Source organism: Monodelphis domestica, chromosome 8 (assembly GCF_027887165.1).
Source record: "Monodelphis domestica isolate mMonDom1 chromosome 8, mMonDom1.pri, whole genome shotgun sequence".
Classification (NCBI taxonomy): Eukaryota; Metazoa; Chordata; class Mammalia; order Didelphimorphia; family Didelphidae; genus Monodelphis; species Monodelphis domestica.
Genome location: NC_077234.1, coordinates 43,356,402 through 43,382,417, shown reverse-complemented (window position 1 = coordinate 43,382,417; position 26,016 = coordinate 43,356,402). Strand labels below are relative to the sequence as shown.

General features: G+C 35.3%; 1 protein-coding gene across 8 annotated transcripts in view; it reads right to left on the bottom strand.

Annotated features, from left to right (window-relative positions):
• FXR1 (FMR1 autosomal homolog 1) overlaps positions 1-26,016 on the bottom strand; it is a 61,461-nt gene that overhangs the window by 29,400 nt on the left and 6,045 nt on the right. For all 8 annotated transcript variants that reach the window (XR_008914165.1, XR_008914166.1, XM_056808058.1 and 5 more), the window contains exons 2-3: positions 4,858-4,910; positions 3,525-3,618 (exon numbers count right to left, since the gene is read on the bottom strand). Coding sequence is in view for 6 of the 8 variants with exons in the window: in XM_056808058.1 (XP_056664036.1) it covers positions 3,525-3,618; positions 4,858-4,910 (147 nt within the window). In the remaining 2 variants the exon portion in view is untranslated. The remainder of the gene's footprint in view (positions 1-3,524; positions 3,619-4,857; positions 4,911-26,016) is intronic.

Here is a 26,016-nt window from a genome sequence, read left to right as displayed (position 1 = left end):
TATTACTAAATTAAGATTACATTTAACAAAGATGAGATTCCTCAGTTTATATTCCAAATTCCTGGTTGTTAGTGTGTGCATAATTACTGTTCAAAATCTTGCCAAGCAAGCTTCTACCCAATCTAAGACAACCACCTTGTTTCAGTTTTGTCAACATTTTGACGTTGTTCAGTAATTTCAGTTGTATCTGACTCTTCCTGATCCCATTTTAGGTTTTTTTTCCCAGACAGATATTGAAATGGTTTGCCATTTCCTTCTCCAGGTTTTGTAGTTGAGGAAACTGACATAGATGTGGTTAAATGGACATAGCTATTATTAAGTCTCTGAAGGCAGATTTGATCTTAAGCCTTCTTGACTCCAGGCCCAGTACTCTATGCACTGTGCAATGTAGTTACCTTATTATTACTATGAACCACATGTTTTCAAAATCAACAAATCTTTCATGAAAGTTCACTTTAAGCAAGTATATGACACTTAAGATTCTTTATACAGGAAATTTTATTAAGTTGTTTAATGGCAATTTAAACAAAATAGATTAATTTTATACTTAAAAAAAAAAAACCAAAACATTGGTTCCAAGGCAAAAGAGCATTAAGGGCTAGGCAATGGGGGTTAAGTGACTTGGACATCTGAGGCCAGATTGGAACCTAGGACCTCCCATCTCTAGGTCTGGCTCTCAATCCATTTATCATACTTTTAAAACAGATTAACTACTGTCAAAAATTTTGCCTTCAAAATACCATTGCTTTAATTCCCAGGAAAGCAGGAAGAGAGAAGATTGGGAGTGAGGAAGAAACTGTAATTTCCTTGGTCAAGATTATTTGATCAGTGTAAATCAGCACCAAAAGCAGCTTTTTCCTTTCAACATGGTAACTTTTAGTCTGTCCAGATGAAAATACTCATTTTTTTTTACTGACAGAAAATGTAGCCAAGCATAACTAAGACTATAACCAGATCTATAACTTCTCTCCATAAAAATATTTCATTTAAAAACAATTTTTTCCTCTAAACCATTAAAGACCAAAAAATTTACTTTTTGTCTCTTAAACTTTAAAGTGAATGAGCCAATAAAGAGTTAAATTTGTCTTTTAAAACTCAAATTTCATTTTCATGACTTGGATGGTTATTTCACAATCATTGTCTAATATAGCAAAATCTGCTTAACATTCCATTTGAGGAGAAAACTAATTGGTCATAGTAATATATCATTTTAATAAAACAATTTTTCATGCTTTCAAATTATTAAAATTTCTTTGATGACTAAATTAAGTGCTATATTCCATTCAAATTTATTTTAGAATAGTTGTTGCCACTTTCCATAACCACTTTTTTGAAAAAATATTTCACTAAATTGAACTGAGTATGTGGAAACATTGATCCTATTACAAAATATTAGGACAACACATCTGACACTTTTGGTTTAACTTTAAAGACTGGAGAAACAGAAGAAGTGTCAGGTCAGGAAAGACTTCTATCAAGTAAGTGATTTAGGGTAATAATCAGATGAAAACAGGAGAGGTCTTGAATTATTTAGTATATAAAATTAAGAGCTCACCAATCAGCAGGTAAAAACAAGAATCCTTAAGAGGGGAGTGGCTCAAGAGATTGACAACTTTAGGAAAATTATTAACAGGCCAAGTTAAATAATTATTTCATAAATCAAAATTGTTAAGTGAACTTTTTATCCAAGCTCGATTAACTATATTTTTAATCTTATTGTGGAATTTTGTCTGAGAAAAAAAGAATGAACTGCATGGTAATGGTTTATATAACTATCACTTTAAAAAACCCTCACCTTCAGTCAATATTGTGTATAGGTTCCAAGACAGACATTAAGGGCTAGGCAATGGGGGTTAAGTGACTTGCCCAGGGTCACACAGCTACTAGGAAGTGTCTGAGTTCAGATTGAACCCAGGACCTCCTGTCTCTAGACTTGGCTCTCAATCTACTAAACCACTTAGTTGCCCCCATAATTATGACTTTTTACAGGTACTCAGCTTAGAACAAGTGTCTGAATTATGCTCTAAAAGAGGACTCATTTTTTTCTAAGACCAGTTCCCATGTCATCATTTCTCTTCTCTTTCCCTATTTATTCACTTTTTCATTGTAATTTTGTCCCCCCAAAATATATCAATCTGTTTTGGAGATGGAGGGGGATTGTGGGATAAGTATATGTTTCAATTCTGATCCTCCACTTTCTTCTATTTAAGTTCTGTTTACATTTTTATCTCCTGTGCTTTCTACCCCTTCTTAATGACCCCAAACTTTTTTTAACCCTGTAGATAAGTATATTTTTAAAAACCTCTAAACAACTCTAAATGAACACTATAATGCAAACTCCAACAACAGGGAAATGGGTTCGAGTCAAGAACACATGTGACAACCAGTGGAATCATGCATCGGCTATGGGAGAGGGAAAGGCGGGGGGGGGGGGGGGGGGGGGGGGGAGAAAACAATCTTTGTTTCCAGTGAATAATGTATGAAAACGACCAAATAAAATAATATTAAAAAAAAAAAAAACCTCTAAACATAGGTAATTAATTGTCATCTCTTGTGCTTTTCTTAGTAGTTGTAATTTCCTGTGTTTCTCTTTAGTGTTGAAGTCTTCTCTGGGAGGGAATTGGGGGAAGAGAGGACAACAACAAAAGATACAATGGGAATATAATAGAAAACACAGGTGATAAGAGACTGAATGTGAATGCTACAGAGGCTGTCAGCCTCAACTGGCTTGTAGTTGAACTCTTTTTCTTATTCTTTGTTTCAGAATATATAGCTCACTGAAGCAGGGAAAATATGCAGGAAATAAAGATATATCTTTTCAAAAAGTACAAAAAAGGTACAAAAATGATGAATTGGTTAAAATTTCAGGCAATGAATCAATCATAAGTTAACCACAAGCAACTTACACCCATATGAAATTCATTCTTTGGTTTGTTTGTTGTTGTTTCTTTGACATAGGGATAAGAAACTTTCAGCTTTCACAAGCTGTTTCTATCCAGCAAGGACTTTTCATGATTTCCAAGAACAATGATAGGAAATAATTATGGGTACACAATACAAATGAATATAGAATAGCAAGAAATCTCTCCAGGACTTCTTCCCTTTTCTCTGGTCCTTTTATCCTTGCCCTTGCTTCCTAGCTTCTAAATTTCTTGCTTTCCTTTGAAAGGGCTACTAACATGGAATTTGAGGGTTTGTTTTTTTAAGTTCCCCTTGTCTTCTGGGAGAACATATCGGTAGGCCTGGCTTTTTTTCCAGTGAACAAGACTTTTTTATTTTTTTCACTTCGAAAAGGTAGAGGAAAAAAATACCTATTCCAGAATGGCTAGACAATACACCAAACCTCTAAGAATGTGACAAACGGCTTACATACTCCACAAATGACTAGTTTCAATCATTTTAAAAGTCAGTAACAGTAAAAGTTCAAGGATTAACTTATCCCATAGAATAGACTTCTTTCAAATCAAACAGAAAATTATTAAAGTAGATACCAATGTCTGTAAGATAAACATAAAAGTGCTCACCTCTACTTCATCTCCTTCACTAATTTCTTTTTTTATATCAGGAGGAGGAGGTAATCTTACTTCATTAAATGGAACTTGGCGTTCAGGCTGCCAGCTAAAAATTAAAGATATTTTAGTCAATGCTTTATCAAATCATTTCTCACAAAAAGCATATATTATGATATTTTTACAATTAACTTAATAATCATCAACCAAAACTGAAAAATACTCTAGATAACAGTGGGTTACCAACATAGAAGAAATTTAAGATCCAAAACAATGCATGTATAGAAGCTTACCAAAAAGATTTATAAATACAAACTCAACTATAATTTGTTAAACATGACACTATTTATTTATTTTTTAAGTCCCTGCCTTCTGTCTTGGAGCCAATAGGGATCAAGTGACTTGCCCAGGGTCATACAGCTGGGAAGTATCTGAGGCCAAATTTGAACCTAGAACCTCCTGTCTCTTGGCCTGGCTCTCAAACTACTGAGAGCTGCCCCCATGACACTCAATTTGATTTAGATATGCACTGTTATAAAATCCTTTTACTTTGAAAAGCCATATGCATTTGCTGGAAGGGCTTTGTCCTCTTGTTTGGGAGAAAATAATTGTTCATAAAAATTCTGAACTATGTTTCATAGAGTATATTGTAAGCTATCAAAATTGCTCCAGACAACTCAACTGAATATGCTAATAGCTGAACATTGTACTGTCAGATACCAACTTCTAATGATGCTTGGAATTAGAAAACAAAACAAAACCAGAAAACCTGCACCTTCTTTTTCGGTGCTCTTTTCTACCCTTCTCCCCACCTGTTTTGCTTCTATAGCTTAAAAGTGGTAGCTTTGGGGCAGACTTGCTCAAAGTGGACATCCTATTAATTGTTCCACCCAATCCTGACTATGCTTCCCATTTTTCTGTTTCCATGTCATTTATGGTTGGTTATAAAAGGATCTTACACCTGAGAATCTCAGAATACACATGCATGGTTGCTTTTTTTAAGAGTTCTTAATTCAAGTGTACTGAAGCCTATTTGATCTAAACCCACTTTTTAAAAGGGAGATTTAGTGCCTTTGACCTTTATTCTACAACCTGTTTATAGCATGATCCTCCTGCCATTGTACCTCCCAGTTTCAAGCTCTGTCCAACTCGTTTAGAAACTAATTTATCCCATCTATTTCTACTTTTTATGCCTGCTTTTGTGCATATCTGTGAGGTTATTTTTATAATAATGAGAAAAAGTAATTAAATAGAATCTTTAAAAACCCAAAACTTAGAAATAAAAACCCAACAAACAATGCATCAACAAAAAGGCCACTTTTAAAGGTTAACAATAAGAAAAGCTTACTTATTTTCAAAAACAACTGTCAGGGAATCCTCATGAACATCTTTGATAAATCCCTATTAAAAAAAAAAATCACAAGTCAGCTAAATGTTAGATATAAAAACATTTTTTAAACAACTGTAAAATTTCCATGGGAAAATCTACCCACAAAATCATTGATATCTTTACCAAAATGATCAGGTCATTAGATCTATTCCTTTTCCCTCTCTAAGTATGTTTACATTAAAAAAAATTTTTTTAATTCCTTAATTTGAAAATCAGAGGCTACTCTGGTTTTGAATATACTATCATGTTAAAGCTAAGAACCTAAAAAGGTGAGTGGGACAGAAAGGAGAGACTACAAATCAAGTTGTAAGCTATGAGAGTTTATTAAGAAGGAAAGCCAAGCCAGTCCTCAGGTTGTCAGTCCTCAAGTAAATAAACAGTCTGGAATAGTTATAGTACATTCTGCATAAGATATAATAAGATATTTCTTATAGTTAAAGCACCATAACTTCTTAGAATAAACATGGGGCAATTTGTTCATCTGACATCCTTTATTTCTATCCTCTGTTGTCAAAAAGTAATCCTCCCAACATGTCTTTCAGATATTTTAAGATGATTGACAAGTACACAGAAAACTAAAAATGAACTTTAGAAATTGGGTGTGGACAAACCTCTTACACCATGTATCATAATAATCTAAGTATCAATGCAACCAAATGTTAAAACCAGACTTAAAAAATTATTAAAGAACCAAACAAGACGTTTTTCATGATAAGCCTAAGGAAAGAATCTATAAGCAAATAAGGAACTTTTAAGATCTGAAATTGAAAAGCTTCTGCACAGGCAAAAAATTAATAAAACTAGCATGAAAAGTCAAACTGTGTGAGGGTGTTATTGGCACTGGAATATATGCAAATTTGTGTAAGATTCATTTCATAGGTATGAGATGTTTGAGAGCCTTTCTTTCCCTGGCGAGGCAAAGAATAGGAATGATTTTCAAAAGAATTACAAACTACAGATTAATAACATAAAACACTGTTCCAAGTACTAGGAGAAATACAAAAAGAACCCACTCCCAGGTTCAGTGAGCACCCAGTAAATTGACAAAAAAAATGAGAATATTTAATGTAGGAGGGATTATATGGAAATATTGACAATAGTCAGCATTTCTCAAGTCACTAGTATAGTGCTTAGCTGATAGTCCCTATCCACAAGGGCCTTAAATCTAATAGGGATATAAACAAATTGTTATCTAGTAGAGGGTCTTGGCAGCATCTAATCCAAGAGAGGATAGCTGGCTTGTAGAAAATTAAAATGGGGGGGAGGGTGGGGAAATCACTGCCACACTGATGTACTCACAATCAGCAAAGTTATGAAATGTTTAAATCATTCTAGAACTCTTATTTAAATGTTAAGAAAGTGAAAAAATGTCTATATATACCCTTTGACACATGCTAGGTATATATGCCAAGGCGATCAAAGACAAAAAGGTTTTACATATAAAAATTTTATAACAGTACTTTTTGTAGCAACCCATCCACTTGGGAAATGGATAAGAAAATTTTGGTATACAAATAAAATGGAATATTACTATAAGAAATCATTAATATGAATACTAGCGAAGGGAAATAGTGGAATGTAGGTATGTGTGTATAATATAGAAAAATCATAATGCATTACCCAAAGATAATTGGTCCAAAGATATAAAATACTGTAAAATAACTGAAAAATGCAATGCAAAAAACAAAAAAGAAACACCAAAGTCAACAAGTAAAAAAAATTTTCAATAGCTGTCATGTCTTAACACATGTTTCTCTTCAAAGTGCTAAATTAGAGGCCAAACTCCTCAGTCCAACACTTAAGTAACACTTCCAAGTTACCCCTATATGAAGTTATTCTACCATCATATTAAATTATTTAGTGTTCTCCAAACATAATATTCCATTTTCCACATTCCTGGCTGGGTTTCATAACATTCCCTTCTTTTCTCCAATGTGTCTCCAGCTTTGTCCACAACTCAAACAAAATCAAACACACACCCTCTTCTAAACTTGTATAGTACAACTTCCAATCTCCCTTGTTGTCCTTTTTACATTATGATTTGAAGTAAAAGATCTTATTTCCCCTGAATTAAATTTCATAGCACCCTGTCATGTCTTCTCTAGATTCCCTCATAGGTAGTAAGGGAACAGATTCTGGCTTAAAAAGATGATCTAATCATGTGATCCAACAAGCTTTTATCAAATGTCTAATATATGTCACAAACTAGGGAAAACAAAAGTCAAAATAAAGTGTCTTCAAAGAAGATTAATATTCTATGGGGAAAAGCATGTACACATATATATCTCTTTGTATATACACTACACATACAAACAACATATTAGTTCTCCATTGTCTCTCTTCTAGTCCTCATCACTGACTTGTTTATCTATTACAACAAACAAAAGGGGGCAGCTGGGTAGCTCAGTGGATTGAGAGGCAGGCCTAGAGACAGGAGGTCTTAGGTTCAAATCTGGCCTCAGACACTTCCCAGCTGTGTGACCCTGGGCAAGTCACTTGACCCCCATTGCCTAGCCCTTACCACTCTTCTGCCTTGGAGCCAATACACAATATTGACTCCAAGATGGAAGGTAAGGGTTAAAAAAAAAATCATCACAAAAAACTAATCTTAGGGTTTTGATGACTTCTGAGCCCTTTGGGTTTTTAAACTAAAACTGAATGTTTAAATGAAATAAAATCTAAAACATATGAAAAAAACAAAGGTCTACATATTTTTAAAAGCTGTATTAGAGAATAGGCTTATATGAATATATATGCACAAAAGCAACAGTCAATAGACTTCTGAAACTATTGCAACATTAAATTAGTTTACTTGACTAACAATGGCTTAAGACTTTAGACATTATTTCAGTGTTAAATAACTTTGTAATTTTGTTGAAAGTGCCCAAGTAATGAAAAACATCACTTATTCAATATTATTTTTGACAACAAAAATCTAAAATTATTTTTTAATGGTACTAAGAGTATAGTTCTCAAAAGTTTAGTTTTCTGAAATGTTTTCTCATGTAAAACATCAATTTCATGTGCTTTGCCTTTTTGAATATTTAGTTATGTTATAAACAATAGAAAACTGAAACAAAAAATAAAAGCTAAATTGTGGGGCTACAAGAGTCAGAAAAGACCTGAACACTAAAGGAAACTAGAGATTTGGAAGCATATGAGGGGAACCTTCTGAGGAGAAGGGCCTGGCAGATGGGGAAACCCTGAGGAGGAAGATGGAATTTCTTTTGTAAGAAACAGAGAAAATGCCAACTGAGCCAGATAAGGTGGATTGGAGCCTGGATTGTGAACAAGGTATTTAAATACCAGGATCCTTCTTCATTGGCTGTATATGGAAACGGCATATGTTCAGATATGTGCTTTAGATATAACTGGCAGCTGAATGTGGGAACTGGAAATGGAAGAGACTTTAAGTCCATGTGATGAATTAGAGGAACTATTACAATAGTTCATGAAAAAAAAAGTGAAAATAACCTGAAAGTCATTTTGAAGAAGGGGAATCTAGCAAGAGGGCTCAGAGAAGTTATTATAATTTCATACCTTGTTCTACATGTATTCGACATCCAAATCTGTAAAAGCACATTAGCACCATGCATGGCAGACATTAAATAAAATGATTGTTCCCTATTCTGACTTTAGCAAGAAATCAAATAGATCTCTATCTGGAAGGCACTGCAGGAGTCACCAGAATCCATTTCTACACAGTACAGGAGGCACTAAAGCAAGAAGAGATGTTAAATTACTTATAAGGTCACATAGGAAGTAGCAGAATAAGAATTTGAACTCAAGGTCACATGTAAATAAGTTTGAATTTGAACCCAGGTCAAATTTCCCCTGAAAGATTTGGGACTCTCATGTACAGAAATGTAAAAGAAACAGTGAAGGTTAGTGACTGCTGAAGGAAAAGTTTAATGAGAAGAGGAAATAGAAATCCAAGGCAAATATTCCACTTTTAGTTTAAACAAAAAGATGGAGCAAGGGAAAAAAATATCATATTGGGTTTGTTTTTAAAAAAAGAAATGTCAAAAGAAGACAATAAGGGAGATTAAAAATTGTGAGTTTCACTCTAATGAAGAATTGGAAATAAAGTTGTCCATCCAGTAAGTAATGGCTAAACAAAGTGTGGGAATGAATTAATGGAATGTTAACTGTGCTGGAAGACAACATGCTTCTAAGTCTATAATTCAAGACCTCCTACAACAAAATAGCAAAAATATACATTTCCATTTAGCCTCATCTTCCTCTACCTGAAAAAAGCTTTTGCAAACCATTTTTCATTTGGAAATCCATTGCCACTCCTCCTACTGAAATGCTGGTTATGCTTCAAAGACTAGAATAAAAACATCCCTCAACAAGCTTTTCTGGATTCTACTCCCAGACCCTACAATAAGTCCTTTTTTCCTCTGAGCTTGGCAACTTTCACTTAACATACCTACACCTCACATTACAATTCTTGGTCCACCTGAAAATGTTAAAAGATTAGTTACAAACTAGATGTTTTTAAGAATCCACTGTATTATACTATCCAAATTGCCCCCATCTTCTCCCCCAATTACATCTTAATAATAAAAACTACCCATCTGGAAAGAAGACCCTCAAAAATATGTTCGCTTACACACACACACACACAATCAAACTTTTATTTTAAATGGAATGTATTTAATATATCAAAATCTCTCATTGGAGACCATCAAGCTGAAATTTTTTTCTAATTGCAAAAGAGAATAGAATGAAAAAACATACCTCCAAGTAAAAATGCAGGAGGAAGGTTTTAAGTACTTAAAAAGAACAAACGAACAAATTTTGGGGCACTATATGGAAGGTATATGTTATTTATAAAATAACAGTTGAGACTTGACATGATGGAACATTCAATCAGGGAAAGTCACACAAACTAAGGTTTTATGACTAGGCAAGGAAGTCGTTTAACCTCTACTGCATTGGGTTTCCTGAACTGGAAAAGAAAGGAAGGACTTTCATTTTTGTCTTTGCATCTTGAAACTTAGGAGTAAGAACAGGGTCTGATACTTAGCAAATGCTACAAAATGATTGGGTCAAATGAGTTGATTTTCCCCAGTCCAGGTCCAAAATTTAATGTTAGACAGCTAGGCTCAGTACAAAAACAGGTACACTAGATTCTACAGCACATATATTAAGTGAAAATGACACATTTTTGCTTAGAGTAAAATACTAGATGAGGTTGAGTTTTGAATTGGTCCAACTATTTTGGAAAACAATTGAGAGCTATGCTAAGAAAGTGACTCAACTGTTCTAACTTTTGTCTCTTGATACCACCCAAAGAAGGCAGTCATAGAAAAAGTGCTCATAAAAAGCAATAATAAGGGAAGGAGATAGGGAGGTAGATTTGTGATTTTATTGGAATAGGGAACTCATGAGTGAGGAAACTAAACTGTTACCATGGAGGTATAGACATTCATTAGAGCAGTCATGGTGTTTTTGTCATTAATTCCTTTTATAGAATTGTTAAGTTTTACAAAATGCTTTACAAATAATCTCATTCTCTTAACAAAAACCTTGCAAAGTAATTGCTTTTAATATCTCCAGTTTTACAGATGAGAAAACTGAGGTTATGTGATTTGCCATGGGTTATATAGCTAGTAAGTGTCTGAGGTTGATTTTCTGATTCTAAATCCAACAACACTCTTATCTGCTGTGCTATATGACTATATAAGAAGAATTTGAAGAAACTTGTGAAAACTCACTTGGAATAATTGAAAATAATATACATATAATGATCACACTAACACACCAGAACTCAAAAAAAAAAAAATCAACCTTGATTCCAGGGGAATAATGATAATGAAACCCATCTTCCATCTCATTAAGAATTTGTGAACAAGTGGTACAGAATGAAGCATGTGCTCTCAGACATGGTTGACATTATTTGTTTAACTAGCACTACCTGAATTCAAGGGAGGATTCTTGGAAGATATTACTGAGAGATGATAGTTATGTTTTTTAAAAGCATCAGTAAAACTGATCAGTTTTCTAAGCTTATGAAAAAAACAAAAGATGATCAAACTTCCATGAATGAGACCACTGTTCTACATTTCTCACATAATGGGTTGGAGCTGGAAGAATGGCCTAGTCCAAGTTCTCCATTTTATAAAGAATATTAAGTGAGGTCCAGAAGAGTTAAATGGAATGCAGGTAGCTAATATCTAGTCAGAAGCAGAGAAAGTATCTGAAATCAGTTGCTGCAAATGAGTGACAGAAATTAGAAAAACAAAATTGCTTTGAAATCCTCTTTGAACAAAAAAAAAGTCAAAAGAAAAAAGTTGTTTCATTTTAATTTCTTATAGCCAGTGACAATCTATCCAAACTACCTTTTCCCAAAGCCCTTCTAAATGCTAAAAATGAAGCGAAACTACTATCAGATAGATAAATCTACACTGATAAGCAAGTTGCTATCAACTCTAAGTAGAGTAACAGATGGAGAAGTAGAGATAAAAAGAAAGAGTATATGGGAGAAAAGAGTGGATGGAAGACTTAGGATCCAAGCAACAATGAATAAGGGAAAAGGAAGAGTAAGTCAAAGGGAGAATTGTGAGAAAAAGGGAAAAGAGGGGAAAGGTTAGGAGAAAGAATGTGCAAAAAGAAATGAGACTAAAAAGAAACAAAGACTAGAGACAGAACAATGGAAGATAATGAGCTAGAGACAGGTGAGAGACAATAAGGAATAGGAAGATAGAATGAAGGAGAGATTTGAGAGTGAGGAGAGGGAAAAGTGACAGATCAAAATTCGGAGAGGCAAGTTCAAAAATCAATCAAAGAACACTGGCCTTGGATATCTGATTGAAGATCCTTGGGTAAAGGTTGAAAACTCAAGCAAAGATCAGTCAGGTCCATTCTATATTGTAGAAGGCATTTTTTTTTTCAGGTACAAACTGGAGTAGGTGCCTGCTAATTATCTAGTTATAAAATCTGAGAGCTAGAAGGGGCCATTCAGCTATTCAAACTCTTTCACGTTAGAAATGAGTAAAATGTGAGGCCCCAGAGAAAATCAATTTGCCCCAAATCTTAGAAGCAAAAATCAAATTCCCAGATTTAAACCTGAATCAAAATCCAGTGCTTTCTTAAATTCTATATAACCCTCTCTTCTTTATGTTCATGGGGGAAATTACAAGAGGCCAAAAGGAAAAGGAACAGTTTATTTACATTACAATGAATTTAATTTGGCAAAATTCTAGAAGTATTATCAAAGATTGTTAGTTATATCTATAAAAGGAAGCAGTCAAAATGATTGTCCTTAAGACATGTCAGGTTAATCTAATTTTCTTTGTTGAATTAAAAAATGCCATAGATTTGTTTGTATAAATTTTAGCAGAGCACTTAAGAATCGTGCTATTATTTTGGAAAATATGTAGAAGACTGGATGATTTCAGTTAGGTGGATTTGGAATTGGTTATAAAGTGGCTAGATCCAAGAGTTTTTCTGGTCCAGTGCTACCATTATATTACCAAGAAATTGAGGCCCAGGTAGGTTCCACATTCAAGATCCAACTTAGCAATGAATGGCAGGTCTAAGATTTAAGTCCAGGTCCAGACTCCAAATCCAATACTCTTTTCCAAACATATCATTCAATAAATCTGTTATAAACTTGGAAAGAAAGCTCACTCGGGGATCTGTGCTCAGTTCTGAGTTATTTCAAGTTTTGTTTTCTTTTTATCGTTTTTATCACCAATTCCAATATATCAGAAACAGACAAAATCAGTGAAGACAGCGTGCTGTAAGAGTAAAACTCCGAAACAACCATGTCCAAGTTAGAGCACTGGACCAAATCTATTAAGATGTTACTTGTACAAGAACAAACACTCAAGCCTTATACTTGGGTTAAAAAAAAAAAACTTTACAAATATAATTAACACAGGAAAAAAACAGTTTGTACAATCTCTTACCCTTCCTTTTCAGAAGGCCCAGAAGGGGTTTGCATTCTAGGGCATGCAAGTTCACTAAGTCAACAACTGACATGGTAGCCATAAAAGCCAGGTTGATCTTAGGCTGCTGCATTAAAATATTAGTGTTAAGAATTATGAAGGTGACAATCCTGGTTTCCTCATTCCTTGTCACACCACATGTAGAGTATCACATTCAATGATCTAAATACCACATTTTAGGAAGGACACTGACAAGCTGGAGAAAATGACCAAGATGGGAAAAAGACTTAAGGTCATGACATACAAAGAATATTTGAAAAGAATATAATTTTTTTTTTAAGCCTGAGAAACAATTTCAGAAAAAACCACCACAAAATGTTTGGCCTTACTTACATGCTTCCTAGCTGTGGTCCTGGGCAAATCACTTAACCTTTGATTGCCTGACAAAAGGATCCACTAGAGAAGTAAAAAACTCAGTATCTTTGCCCTCCACCCACCAAAAAAAACAACAACAAAACACCCAAACAACCACCACCACCACCCATAGAGGTAAATGGAAAGATCTATGGCGGTCAAGAAGAGTGAGACAAGAACAACCACAAAACTTAGTGTATGGCTCCTCTTTGGGAACCTTCAAGCCAGGGTTTTATTTCGCTACTCAAGTTGTTTTGTACGACATTTTTACTCAAGCAGAGGTTAGGAATGAATGGCCTGTAGTAAGGTTTCTTTCAAGATTTTGTGAAGTTCCTTCAGGCTTTCCAACAGCTAAATAGTAGAATGAAGACTTAAGTTACAGACATGTACCTCCAAATTCAGTGTGCTAATTTTAACAAGGACCTTTCTTGAAGGCTGTTTCAAAGCTCTAAATTCTAAAAGCCATGAAACATGATCTTCCCACCACTTGGAACATTAATTTTTATTATTTCAATTTAGAAAATGTTTCTGTTTTAAAGTCAGTGTTCTATAAATGTGAATAATGAATAGAGGTGGCCTTGGCATCAAGATTTTTGGTATTTTTTGCCTTAGAGAGACTATTTAAGTAAACAAGTTATTTAACCACTTCTCAGAAGAGCATGGAATGCTACATTCTCCAGAAAAATGCTAAACTGTATTACCCAAGGAAGTTCCTTACCAAAAGTGCCCTAAAAATTAAAATTACATGTATATCAACAAATATTTATGATGTTCCTATGTGATAATTTCCTGATCTCCTAGGTGAACAGTTTGTCTCCATTTCTCTTAATCTTTTATGAGCTAAAATGCATTACAATAGCAATGAGTGCACCCCAAAATTTATTTTTTATTTTGTCAGGATCATAGAAAGGAATTTCTCCAAATTTTAGGTCTTGGAAGTAGATCAGAAGATAAAATATAGTCAAATCAGAACACAGTCCTACTGGGCTCTGAAAGTAAGAATCTCTGATGTATTTCCCATGGCTATTTTCACATGTATTACAAAGTACAGATGAAGATAACTACACTGAAACAGATTATATCTAAGATCATCTTAAGGGAGATTCTAAACCTGGGACCCTAGAACCTAGAATAGATATGTATGGTTGGGAGGAAAAATTGCATCTTTATTTTTACTAGCCTTTAACTGAAACTTAGCATTTCTCTCAACCATCTCGACTGGCCTTCTACTGCTCTAGAAAGTGCACCAGAGCAGAATGTGAAGGGGAAATCCCAGGGTGGAAAAAAGCAGTCATTTTTCCAGCCCAAGTGAGGCAAAAGGGAGACAGCGAAACATGGGCCAGGAGCCCACAGAGAGGAGCATTCCAAGACAGTAGGGAGAAGCAGTGTGGGGCAGAAAGGTCTCAGACCCAGCATAGAGGGGAGGGGTCAGAACTTGTGGAAGGTATAGAATATGTACCAATGAGCAGTTCGGTCCCTCACTACCTAGTAGTTCCAGGATGAAAAACAGTCACTAAATTTAAGAGTTATATGTACCTATTTTTGCTCAAGTCATTCAGACATGTCCAACTCTTCCTGATCCCATTTGGGTTGAGTTTTTTGGTTTGTTTTTGAAAAAAGATACTGGAGTGGTTTGCTCCTTCTCCAGCTCACTTATCAGATGAAGAAACTGAGGCAAACAGTTAAGTGACCTGCCCAGGGTCACAGAGCTAGGAAGTGTCTGAGGCCAGATTTAACTCAGGAAAATGAGTCTCCCTAACTTAAGTGTGCTATCTGCAGTGGCACCACCTAGTTGTCCCTACATGGAACTTAAGGGGGAAGTTCAAAATCAAACAGTAGCTGTGTGTTTCTGACTCTAGCAGGTGAGTTGGGGGTCTCAGTTCCAACTTCTAGCCAAACCCCGCACTAGAAAAACCATGGCAGGAATCCCAGGCACAAGAAGAGTGTACAAAGCTTTCTAAATGACTAATGGTGACTAAGTGGTCTACTGGAATTCCCTCACAAAGGAAGGTCAAACCCAAAGGGCAGTGATCAGATGTGGACCTGAGCCAGACTACAAAGGGTGACAGACAGCGTTGGTCCCCAGACCCAGCTGTCTCAGAGAGCCTGAAATATCACAACACTTAATACTGCACTACCCAAAAAATCTGCACATCAAGAATGAACCACCTCACCACATAATTCTCTTGCTAGATTTACATCTTTACTGTAAAGTAATAATTCACAAAGAAGAACACTTAGGCCAAAGCATTATACACATTAAACTGCAGTTATTATTAAATAAGTCTGGGTAGCACTTATTGATCATCCCCCAGGACAAGCTGGAGACTACAAGCCAAATGAGAAACTTTATTTTCTGAACTTTTAAAAAATGAAGGCCATAACCTTGCCTGTGGTGGCTTAAGGAAGCAAGAACAGTCTGAGTAGGAATTTCCCTAATCACTATGATTTTAAATGCAATTGAGAAGCACAGGAACAGAAAAAGCATAGTGTCTTCTTAAATGATCAAAGAATAACCTAATATAAAGGAGTATTCAACAAAACCAAAAGCAACAGAGGCAGAGAGAGGACAAAGTATGAAAAAGGCTACTGGAAGGCCAAAGGAAGAATTCTTAACCAAACAAGAATAACAAAGGAGAGTGTAGATAAAGAAAAAATGAAATGAATGAAATATGGTGACAAGGGAGGGGAAGATCTTTTCTAACACACCATTTATGGAATCATGTTATCCCAAATGTTCTGGAAAACAATTTGTAATTACATTTTAAAAAGTGACTAGCTCAAAGACAGAAAAGCCTTAAATATATCAAAAACGTTCAGAGCAGCAATTTTTGTGGTAGCAAAAAAAATTCAAGTAGGTGTCTACTGAAAAAGAAAGGTTATTTAGATGAATATGAAGAATTCAGAAAAGAACAGTAAAGACTTAGAAGAATTGATGAAAACTAAAGAAGGCATTATTAACAGGACACATTATAAAGTCTAAGCTTCATCCTGGGAGGGTAGTTCATGTTGGCTTTCCAGAACCAACTTCTCCCTTCTTTTTAAATCGTAGCTCCTTGTGTATGGAAATGGGAAGGAATATATTCAGAAATTAATATGACAAAAAGAAAAAGACAAAAATATATATATAACAAATAAAATAATAATAAAAATTGAGGTAAGTTGAGAAGAGCTGATTTGGAGGTTTCAAGTAAACCAGCAACATGCTAGGTGGTACTCCTCAGCCAAGGGGAACAAGAGAGCAGTGGCTTATAAAGCAATGAAGTTAAACAGGGAAAGAATTTTCCCCTCCAACAAATTTAGCAATGAAAAGGAGAAAGGTAGAAGTGTAGTCAAAATGTGCTAAAAGGCTATGTTTGGCTTGATATGACTAAAGAAGGAAAGGAGAATTCTATCAAATTCTATGTGCCAGAACTCTGTATAAGTGCTTTACAAATAGGGAATCTGATCTTCATATCAAGGGTATAGGGGTCCCAAAGCTCTAGATCCTCTGCCATTCATCTGTCTCTCAAGATAGATCTTGGAGACTCGAAGAAAACAAGGGAGCAGCAGTGATTAAATAGTGGTTCTGGGCCTGGGAAGAAAGCTGAGGAAGTTTAAGGAATAAATGAAGGAAGCTCTTAGCAGATGGACTCATTCTTGATGAAAAAAAAGCTAGATTACTGTGGACCAAGGCAGTCTACATTTTTTCCCATTGTGGCTCAGCAGCTCTCAAGCAAAAGTTGAGAAATCAGGGGGTAGACAACAGAGGAGAGAAGGGTTAACTGGTTAAGAGTGTTTCCAGAATGAAGGAAACATGAAAAGGCTCATATTGGAGGCCAAAGATGGCTTCAATCTTCTTAGTGAAGATCTGCTGGCCAAATGATTCTAAAATAAGCAATTTGTGAAACATTTATTAAAGATGCACATTAGACCTTCAAGGCTAGATATGAAAGCAAGCAAAAAGCCTCTATGGAGATGGGCTTAGAACAGGTGAAGAGAAAGACCTACACAACTGTAGTTAGAAGGAGGAATGCCCAAGTACTAGAAATTTAAGTTAGGTGGCAAAACTGGTTCAAAAGCCAGGAAATTGAAGTCAAGCTGTTAAGCCTCTTCAATATGATTACTGAAATCTCCAATCAAAATAATCACCATCTCTTCCCGTTTTCAATCTAACTCCTTCCTATTTCAATCCAATCCACTGCCAAGTCCTTCTTAACATTTCTCCATTATGTCCCTGTTGCCACTACCCTGGGTCCTGGCCCTGATTATCTCAAGCTGACTACTACAATATCTTCTGTTTAGATTTGAAGTTCTAAGTTCTTCCTATCCTACACTTGGATTGTCAGACTGATGTTTAGCACGTATCCCCATTCAGTGAACTGCAGGTTTCCCATCATTTCCAGGATTAAATATAAAAATCAAGTGCCTGCTCCTTCCTACCTGGTCTTCTTAAATGTTTACTCATACCCCCCAACTGAAAACTACCCCCAAATACTCCACAGGGACAGTGGCCTCCAGGTGTTCCTCACAGCAGACACTTCCATCTCCCAACTCAAATGCTTTTCACTGGTTCTTTCTCCCTTCCAAAGGCAACTTAAATTCTCAGCTTCTGCAAGAAGCCTTTCCCAATCCCTTTCTAATCTTCCTCTATGATTATCTTTCCAGCTGTCCTATATAAAATCTCTTTATTTAAAGAGTAGTTTGGAGGCAAAGAACATGAATCTTGTAATCTTGCAAAAACAATGTCAATTCGATCATTTTCAAGTTATATTCCTTGTCAGAAAGCTCACAAATGACTGAAGGGTGCTCCATGTGCATACAAGGAGAAGGTCATTTAAATTAAAGCACTAAATAGAAGAGTTAGGGAGCAGAGTAGGACATCTAGGCTGATCCTTAAGACAGGGATTCTAAAAGGAAAAAAATGAGAAAAAATGGGAAAATAGCAAATGTATTTTAAGTTCTGGAAAACAAGTGGATAATGTGTTTTATTTAACTATATTTAGAAAAGGGGAAATCAGTGGAAGGCAATGTTTAATCCCCACTCCCCCACTACCAACCAAGCTAGAATTCTGAGTTCTGAGGAACTAAAAAGTAATAGCTTGACTCAAAACAGTTCCCAAAGAGGAGAAATGTAAAATAAGGTGGGCCAGGGCCAAAAAAATGACAGCCCTAAACAGTATGTATTTTATCCCAAAGGCAGCTGGGTGGTAACATTGGAAAAGACCAGAGTTCAAATATTTCTTCTCATACTTAACTGCAAGGCTGGGTGGATAGTGACCAGCAGGGAGTGAAAAGGTGATTTGAGCCAGGGAAACTAGCAGGCATCGCTAAATATAGGATGATCTTGATGTCCCCAGTCAAGATACAATCATTTGCTGAGAGTAAGGAGTTGTGGCTACTGGCTGTAGAGCTAATCAGGAAAAGTAGCTAAACAAGGGTTCTATAGTTACAATTAGGGAAAAATAAAAGGATTGCCATGAAGCAGATGTAGACCCCTAAATGAGACTGGATAACAAATTTATCTGGAGTGGGGCCAATGGATAGTTTTGAGTTTCTTATGAAAGCTGAAAAAGATACAGGAGTAAATTCAGAGTTGAGGAATACATCAAAGTTGTGAAAAGTGTTAATGGGTAGTGGGGTAAAGGATTTAACAGTCAAAGAAACCTATAAGGATCAGTCTATAAAAGTAGAAAAAAACTCTTCTATCATTGTATCCCTGGGGTTTGGTAGGTAATACAGGGTCTAGAACAAAGTAGGTATTTAATAAATTTTTTAAAGTGAAAGTGGATTAGAGCAGGGTAGATTGAAGGAAGTCTATAGTAAAGAAATATAGGTTTAAGAGAAAGGAGGCAGATGGAAAGAAATGAAAATAAAGGAGGTAGGAATTAGGTGGAAAGAAGATAATGATCAAGCTACCAAACTCATCAAATTTGGAAGTTTGAAAGATGAGAAGAGTAGAACCAAGTACAGAAAGGCTTTAACAGAAGAAATCCATTGAAAGACGGTAAATGAATTAACTAGAAGAGTTGAAGGGAAGAGTATCCTCACTGCTCCCAGCCTTGAGTTGGGGTAAATGATAAAGGTGACCACTAAGAGGGTTGGTTTGCAAGAGATGTGGTGTGACCTTAAGTTGGGCATGGGTTTTCTCTTAAAGGGAAGAAAGTATAAATAACACTGGCTAAAGACATAGGCACAAATATAAGTTATATTAATCCTGTTTCCAGTGACTCATTGTGGCATGGTAACAATAAACAGACCATACCTGTATGGTTCATTTAAAAAAATCATCTTATAAAGTTTTTTTTTTCTTCTTCAGTTTCTGAGAACCATTCCACTCTAAATTTGTAGGGGGTCATCATTATAAGGATGTAATGCAGTGGCAGTATCTAAATCTACCATGAGTAGTAGTGGGTGGAGTATGAACACCTAAAAAAATCAGATCCCTGAAATATTAAAAGAGAAGCAAACAACTAAGAAATTCAACATTATAAAACATGCAGTTGCCTGCATATGCTAATATGCTAGTTCTGGATAAATGCTAATTCTGAACAGCTAGCACTGATCTAGACAAGTTGGAATCTGGTATCAATGTACATTAATTAAGCATCTACTTCAGGTTTGGTATCTGGAAATATGGATAATAGGAACAGTCTGCCCTCAAGGAATTTTACATTCTACAACAAAGACAAAATCATATGTAAAAGAGCTACATACTATACAGTAAAACTTGGGGAGAAGGCAATCCAAATAGGCTTTGCATGGAAGATGCTTAAATACTTCATTGAAAGAAAATAGGGAATTCTAAGAGTGCATACAAAGGTATGAAAAGGGGAGCTGTAGTATCCTATGTGAAGAACAGTAAAAAAAGCCTTAGTGTGTGATTGCAATCGACAAAAGTTTGGGAAACTAAATTCAGGTTAGGATGTGATGCGATTTTACATGCCAAGGAGTTTGTATTTGAATCAAAAAATCATTCCATTCACTTATTCCATTGCCTTTCCCAGATTTGCTGAAGACAAAAAAAAAAAGAATGTCATTAATACCACTATTAAAAACACTGCAAAGAATTAATATGGATTCCTGCCCCCTTAGGTTCCAATTGGTAAAATTGGTTCACATTCTGTAAAGCAACTTAGAAAAATGACCCAAAGTTATTAAACCATGTATCCCTTTTGATTCAGCCATATCAACATATCACTACCCATTAAAAGAAACAAAATGTAATTATAGCTCTTTTTGTGGTGGCAAATAACTGAATTATAAAGGAGAGCCCAACATTTGTGGAATGTCTCAACAAATTATAATGTGATGATAATGAATACTATTGTACTTTGGAAACGATTGAAATCAATGAAGACAATTTTTGGAAGAATATTATGTACTGATGCAGAGTGAAGTAAGCAGAATCCAGAGAATAATTTATACAATAGCATGGTAAAGAACTCCAATCAATATAATGACTGATTTGGGAATTTCAGAAGCCTCCTATTGAAACATGCTACCCACCACTTTCTGTAGACATTCTTTATATACTGAATATGGGTACGTGGGTTTGTGAGAGAATTTGCTCTGCTTGACTATGCTTATAACACAAGGCTTGTTCCCTCTCTCCTCCCCAAATGCAAGGGGTATTGGGATTCAAAAATAAGATTCATTAATTAAAGAAATTAAGTAAACAAAAAGGCTGATGGCTATTTTCTTCACTAAATTTTTATTAGCATTAGAAGGAAAGATGTTAGAAGAATCACTTTGGATAGAACTTTAACTTGTTTTCTTGGCCCTTCTTTCAGTAAGGGTAATTTATGTCCTTGTCCATAGGATTGTCAATTCATGAAAATGTTCAATTCCTTCCAATAGATTTATAGACTCAAATTTGAAGCCTCTAAAGATTAAGTTCTCTAAACACAACTTTTGTTTTCTCCTAAAATATAGAGCATATCCTCCAAAGCAATAACACAGAAAACTATTTTAAAAACTACTACTTTCCTCTATGTCCTTAAAAGAACATGCTTGCAAACAAAAAGTTCCTTTTGTCATATTGGGGGGAAAAAAAGCAATAGTGAGTTTTCTTAAAATGCTAAGTAATATCTATCTAAAAGCAAACATCAGCATCATCTGAAATGGGGATAAATTAGAGACCTTTCCAGTAAAATCAAATCAATAAAGCAAGGCTGTCCACCACTAATGGAAAGATCACCATTACTTTCACTATTAGACTAGAAATAAGATGCCTGTTATAGCATTAAGAAAAAGAAATTGAAGGACTAGGCAAAGAGCAAACAAAATAATCATTTTTTGCAGGTGACACAATAATTTGATTTAGAGAATCCTAGAAATAATTAAGTTCAGCAAAGTTGCAGGATATAAAATAAATCCATATAAATTATCAGCATTTCTGTTATAAAAAAAAAATCCAACAGAAGAGAGAAATTTCACTAAAATCTACAAGTAGTATAATTGGGAAAGACACACCAAACTATATGAACACAATTACAAAACACTCAATTTTTATACAAAAAGACAGAACTAAATAACTTGAGAAATATTAAATTGCTCATAGGTAACCAATATTTTCTTTTAAAATGCCAATACTACCTAAATTAATTTACTCAGTGTTGTATCAAACGACCAAAGATTACTTCATAAAACCAGAAAAAAATTAAATTCCTCTAGAGGAACAAAAAAGTTAAAGAATATCAAGAAAATAAATGGAAAAAAAGTGGGAGGGAGGCCTAGGAATACCAGATTTCAAAGTGAGAAGCCATAATCATCAAAAAAGTTGGTACTGCTTAAGAAATAGAAGTGGAACAGATTAGGTACACAATACATAGAAGCAAACAATCACAGTAGCCAGTATCTGACAAATCCAAGAATACCAGCTATCCTGCAAGAACTCACTTGGAACTATGCATATCCTTCAACCCAGTGATATTGCTCCTAGGTCTATATCCCAAAAGAGATCAGAGGAAAAGGGTTTTGTACAAAAATACTTGTAGCAGCCCTTTCTGTGGAAAAGAATTGAAGAAATTGAGAAAAAAACCATCAACTGAGGGATGGCAAAACAAGCTAAGTTATATGAATGAGATGGAATACTAGTGTGCTGTTAAGAAGTGAAAGGGATGTGGTTTCAGTAAAACTTGGGAAGCTATATGAATTAATGCAAAGTGAAATGAGCAGGACCAGAATAATTCACATAGTAACAGCTATATTATAATCAACTCTTGAAAGACAGTAACCTATCAATACAATGAACTACCCACAATTCCAAAAGACTGTTATGAAACATGCTAACCACTTCCAGATAGAGGAGGAATGCTGAACCCAGGGTAGACTGAAGCTTCTGTGGGGTGGGGGTAGGGTGGAGAATGGCCATGTGGGAACTTGTTTTGTTTGATTGCATTTTTGTAATGGTTTTTCTTGCTGGGATGGGGAGAATGTGGGATAAAGTTCAGAACTAAAAATATAATAAAGTTGAATTTTAAAAATAAATATAAGGGACAGCTAGGTGGCTCAGTGGTTAGAACTGGGCCTGCCCTGAGCCAGGGGTAGTCCTGGCTTCAAATCTAACCCCAGACACTTTCTAGCACTGTAACCTTAAGGTAAGTCATTTAACCCCAACTGCCTAGCCCTTACTGAACTTTTTGCCTTGGAACCAACACTTAGAATACATTCTAAGAGAGAAGGTAAGGGTTTTTTAAACTAAATAGGTCCAAGAGATTAAGTTAAGTAGAATTGCATAACAAAACTCCAATTCCAGAATCAATCAAGTAGTTAATTTAAATATTACAAGATTTAATGTTTAAACAACTTTAAAAATATCCTTTAGTACATGCTACATTACTTTTTTATTAATCCTTAACTTTCATCTTATAATCAACACTGTGTATTGGTTCCAAGGCAGAAAGAAGAGTAGTAGGGTAAATTCCTCCCACCTTCTCCCACAGCAAACACACAATTCCACTTGGTTTTACATGTGTACATAGATCAAGACCTATTTCCATATTATTAATATTTGCATTAGGGTGATCATTTAGAGTCTACATCCCCAATCATATGCCCATCAACCCATGTGATCAAACAGTTGTTTTTCTTGTGTTTCTACTCCCACAGTTCTTTCTCTGGGCATGAATAGCATTCTTTCTAAGTTTTAAAGGGCTTTAGAAGCCAAACTGAGAATTCTCTAATTTGATCCTGGGCAACATTGAATTTGATCTTGGGGAATATTGGGAACCACAAGTGTTTAATGGAAGTGTGTTGTATAATCAGACCTGACATTTTAGAAAGCTCATTGGAGCAAGTTGAGTGGAGAATGAACTGTAGCAGGGATAGAATTGAGGCAGGGAGACCAAGGTGGGAGCTAGGAGACAGGCCCAGGTTTGAAATGAGACTGACCCAGGGAAGCAACAGCAGCAGCAGCATGAAAAAAATGGGACAAGTACAAATCCTTGCATCAGATAGAGAGCTGACAGCTAAATGGCAAGCCCAGGTGACAGGAAAAATAATACACTAAATAGTAGCAGGGAATTTTGAAAGTTTGGGTGGGGGAGAGTTTTGAGTAAAAGATAATAAGTTCAGTTTTTGACACACAGAATTTTAAATATCTTCAAGGCTATTCAACAAAAACTGTTAAAAAAATTGGAAATCATTTTTGCAAAAACTAAGTATAGATCAGCATCTTAGAACATATATCAAGATATCCTCCAAATGAGTAAATGGCTTAGACATAAAAAAGTAACATCATGAACAAATTAGAGAAGAAAATTGTTACTCTACCAAGCAAATTACTCTGCCGTCTCATTGATAAATAGGTTGATAGATGATTGAATCAAGTTTATAAGAACAAGAGCCATTCCCTCAATTAGGGTTACCAAATGATATGAAGAACAAGTTTTCAGGGGAAGAAATCCAGGACACCAAAAACTATATGAAAAAATACTCTAAATCATTATTAGAGATGCAAATTAAAAATAACTCTGGAATTCTCACTCCCATCTGACAGGCTAGGACAGTGATTTTTGCTTTTGAGCTTGGTGTGTCAAAATTCACTAAAAACACTTACCATAACTCAGGTGGTATGTTACTTCTAGAAAAAAAGTCCTCGGCATGCAGCCACATGTCACCGAAAATGACTACACATGTCAGTTCAGACACAAGTGTCATAGGTTCAACAGCACAGGGATAGGAAGACAAAAAAAGGAAAAAGGCTGAGGAAAAACAGGTGATGAATCTATTATAGGTGAGGCTGCCAGCTAGTCCATCTACTCTGGAGAGCAATTTGAATCTGCCCATCATTATTAAACTATTCAATATGCATCTTCTGACCCTGCCAGAACCAACACCAAGACTATACCCTAGAGATAAAGAAAGGAAATGTACACAAAAATTATCTATAGCAGTTCTTTGCTGGCAAGCTCACCAAAGTAATGGTATAAGATTTAATATAAGCATGCAGTAAGAAACCAGTTTCAGAGAATCCTGGGAAGATTTAGATGAACTGCTTAAAATGACAAAACCAGGAAACCAAATTCTACAGTAACATATCATGAAGCCAAAACTGAAAAAATTTAAGAATTCTGATCAATGCAGTAAACAGAAAACTCCATTAACTACTATGTATCATAAAAATAGGCTGGAATTGAAAGACTTAAGATTGCTAAAGCTAGAGATTATAGTAGATGGATAGAATCCAGTGCATATGTAGAAAGGAGTCAACCTGGAGAAGGAAAACCATGCCACTTTACTCCTTCTATGAGACTGGGTAGAAAACAGGAAGGAATGAGTAATTAGAAACAAGGAGGAAAGGAGAGCCAAGGTCCTCAGCTGAAAGGATGGGGTAAGGGGGAATCATAGGAGGTTTGGGGAGGAATTAAAAAAAAAAAGCAAGCTTTGGAGAAATTGACTGAATGGGATAACAAATTAATAATGAGACAAAAGCATACCTTGCTGCAAGGAGGGTCCAGGTGAGATTATGTAACAAATTTGTAGTGGACACAGTCAGTAGCATTCAAGTAGGAAGGCAGTAGATGGCAGGAGTAAATACCAGGATCAGGACCCATGACAAAATCTGTTATTTGTCTCCTGACAGAATGGTGACAGACTTAAGAGTACAGAGTATGTTTTCTGGATATGTCCAATGCAGGAATTCATGTTGCGTGACTATATTATTTGCTTTAACTGCTTTTCTTTTCTTTCTTATCTTATGGGAGGGGAGAGAGAAGGCATTTTGATCAATTGAAAAAAAATGTATTTTTATACTTGTCTATAGGACATCCAATTGGAGATATCCAATAAACAATTGGAAATTCTAATTAGAAATCAAGAGGCATAGATTGCTTAAAGAGATCTGAGAATCATCAGCCTAGATAATAACTGTATCCAGGGGAACTGATAAGATTATGAAGCAAAACAGTATAGAAAAGGACAAGGAACAACTCCTCTTTGGAAAACTAAACCAGTAAATAGGAATGGCCTGAATGAAGGAACTAGCAAAAAAACAAAATAAAAAAAAAACTGAAGGAGTGGTCAGACAGGTAGGAGAATCTTGGTATTAGTTTTCTAAAAACCTAGACAAGACATTATCCAGAAAAAGATGTTAAGGAACAGCACCAAAGATTGTGGGGAGAGAGGTCAAGAATGAAGACTAAGAAAATGACATTAGATTGGCACTTAAGAAATGACTAATAACCTTGGAAAGCTTTTTCAGTTGAATGATGACTCAAAAGCCAGAACAATTAAAGAGAAGAAAGGAAAGGAAAGTACTAATTGTAGATGGACTAAAGAAATTTAGCCACAAAAGAAAGATAGCTAGCAGGAATGGATGAAG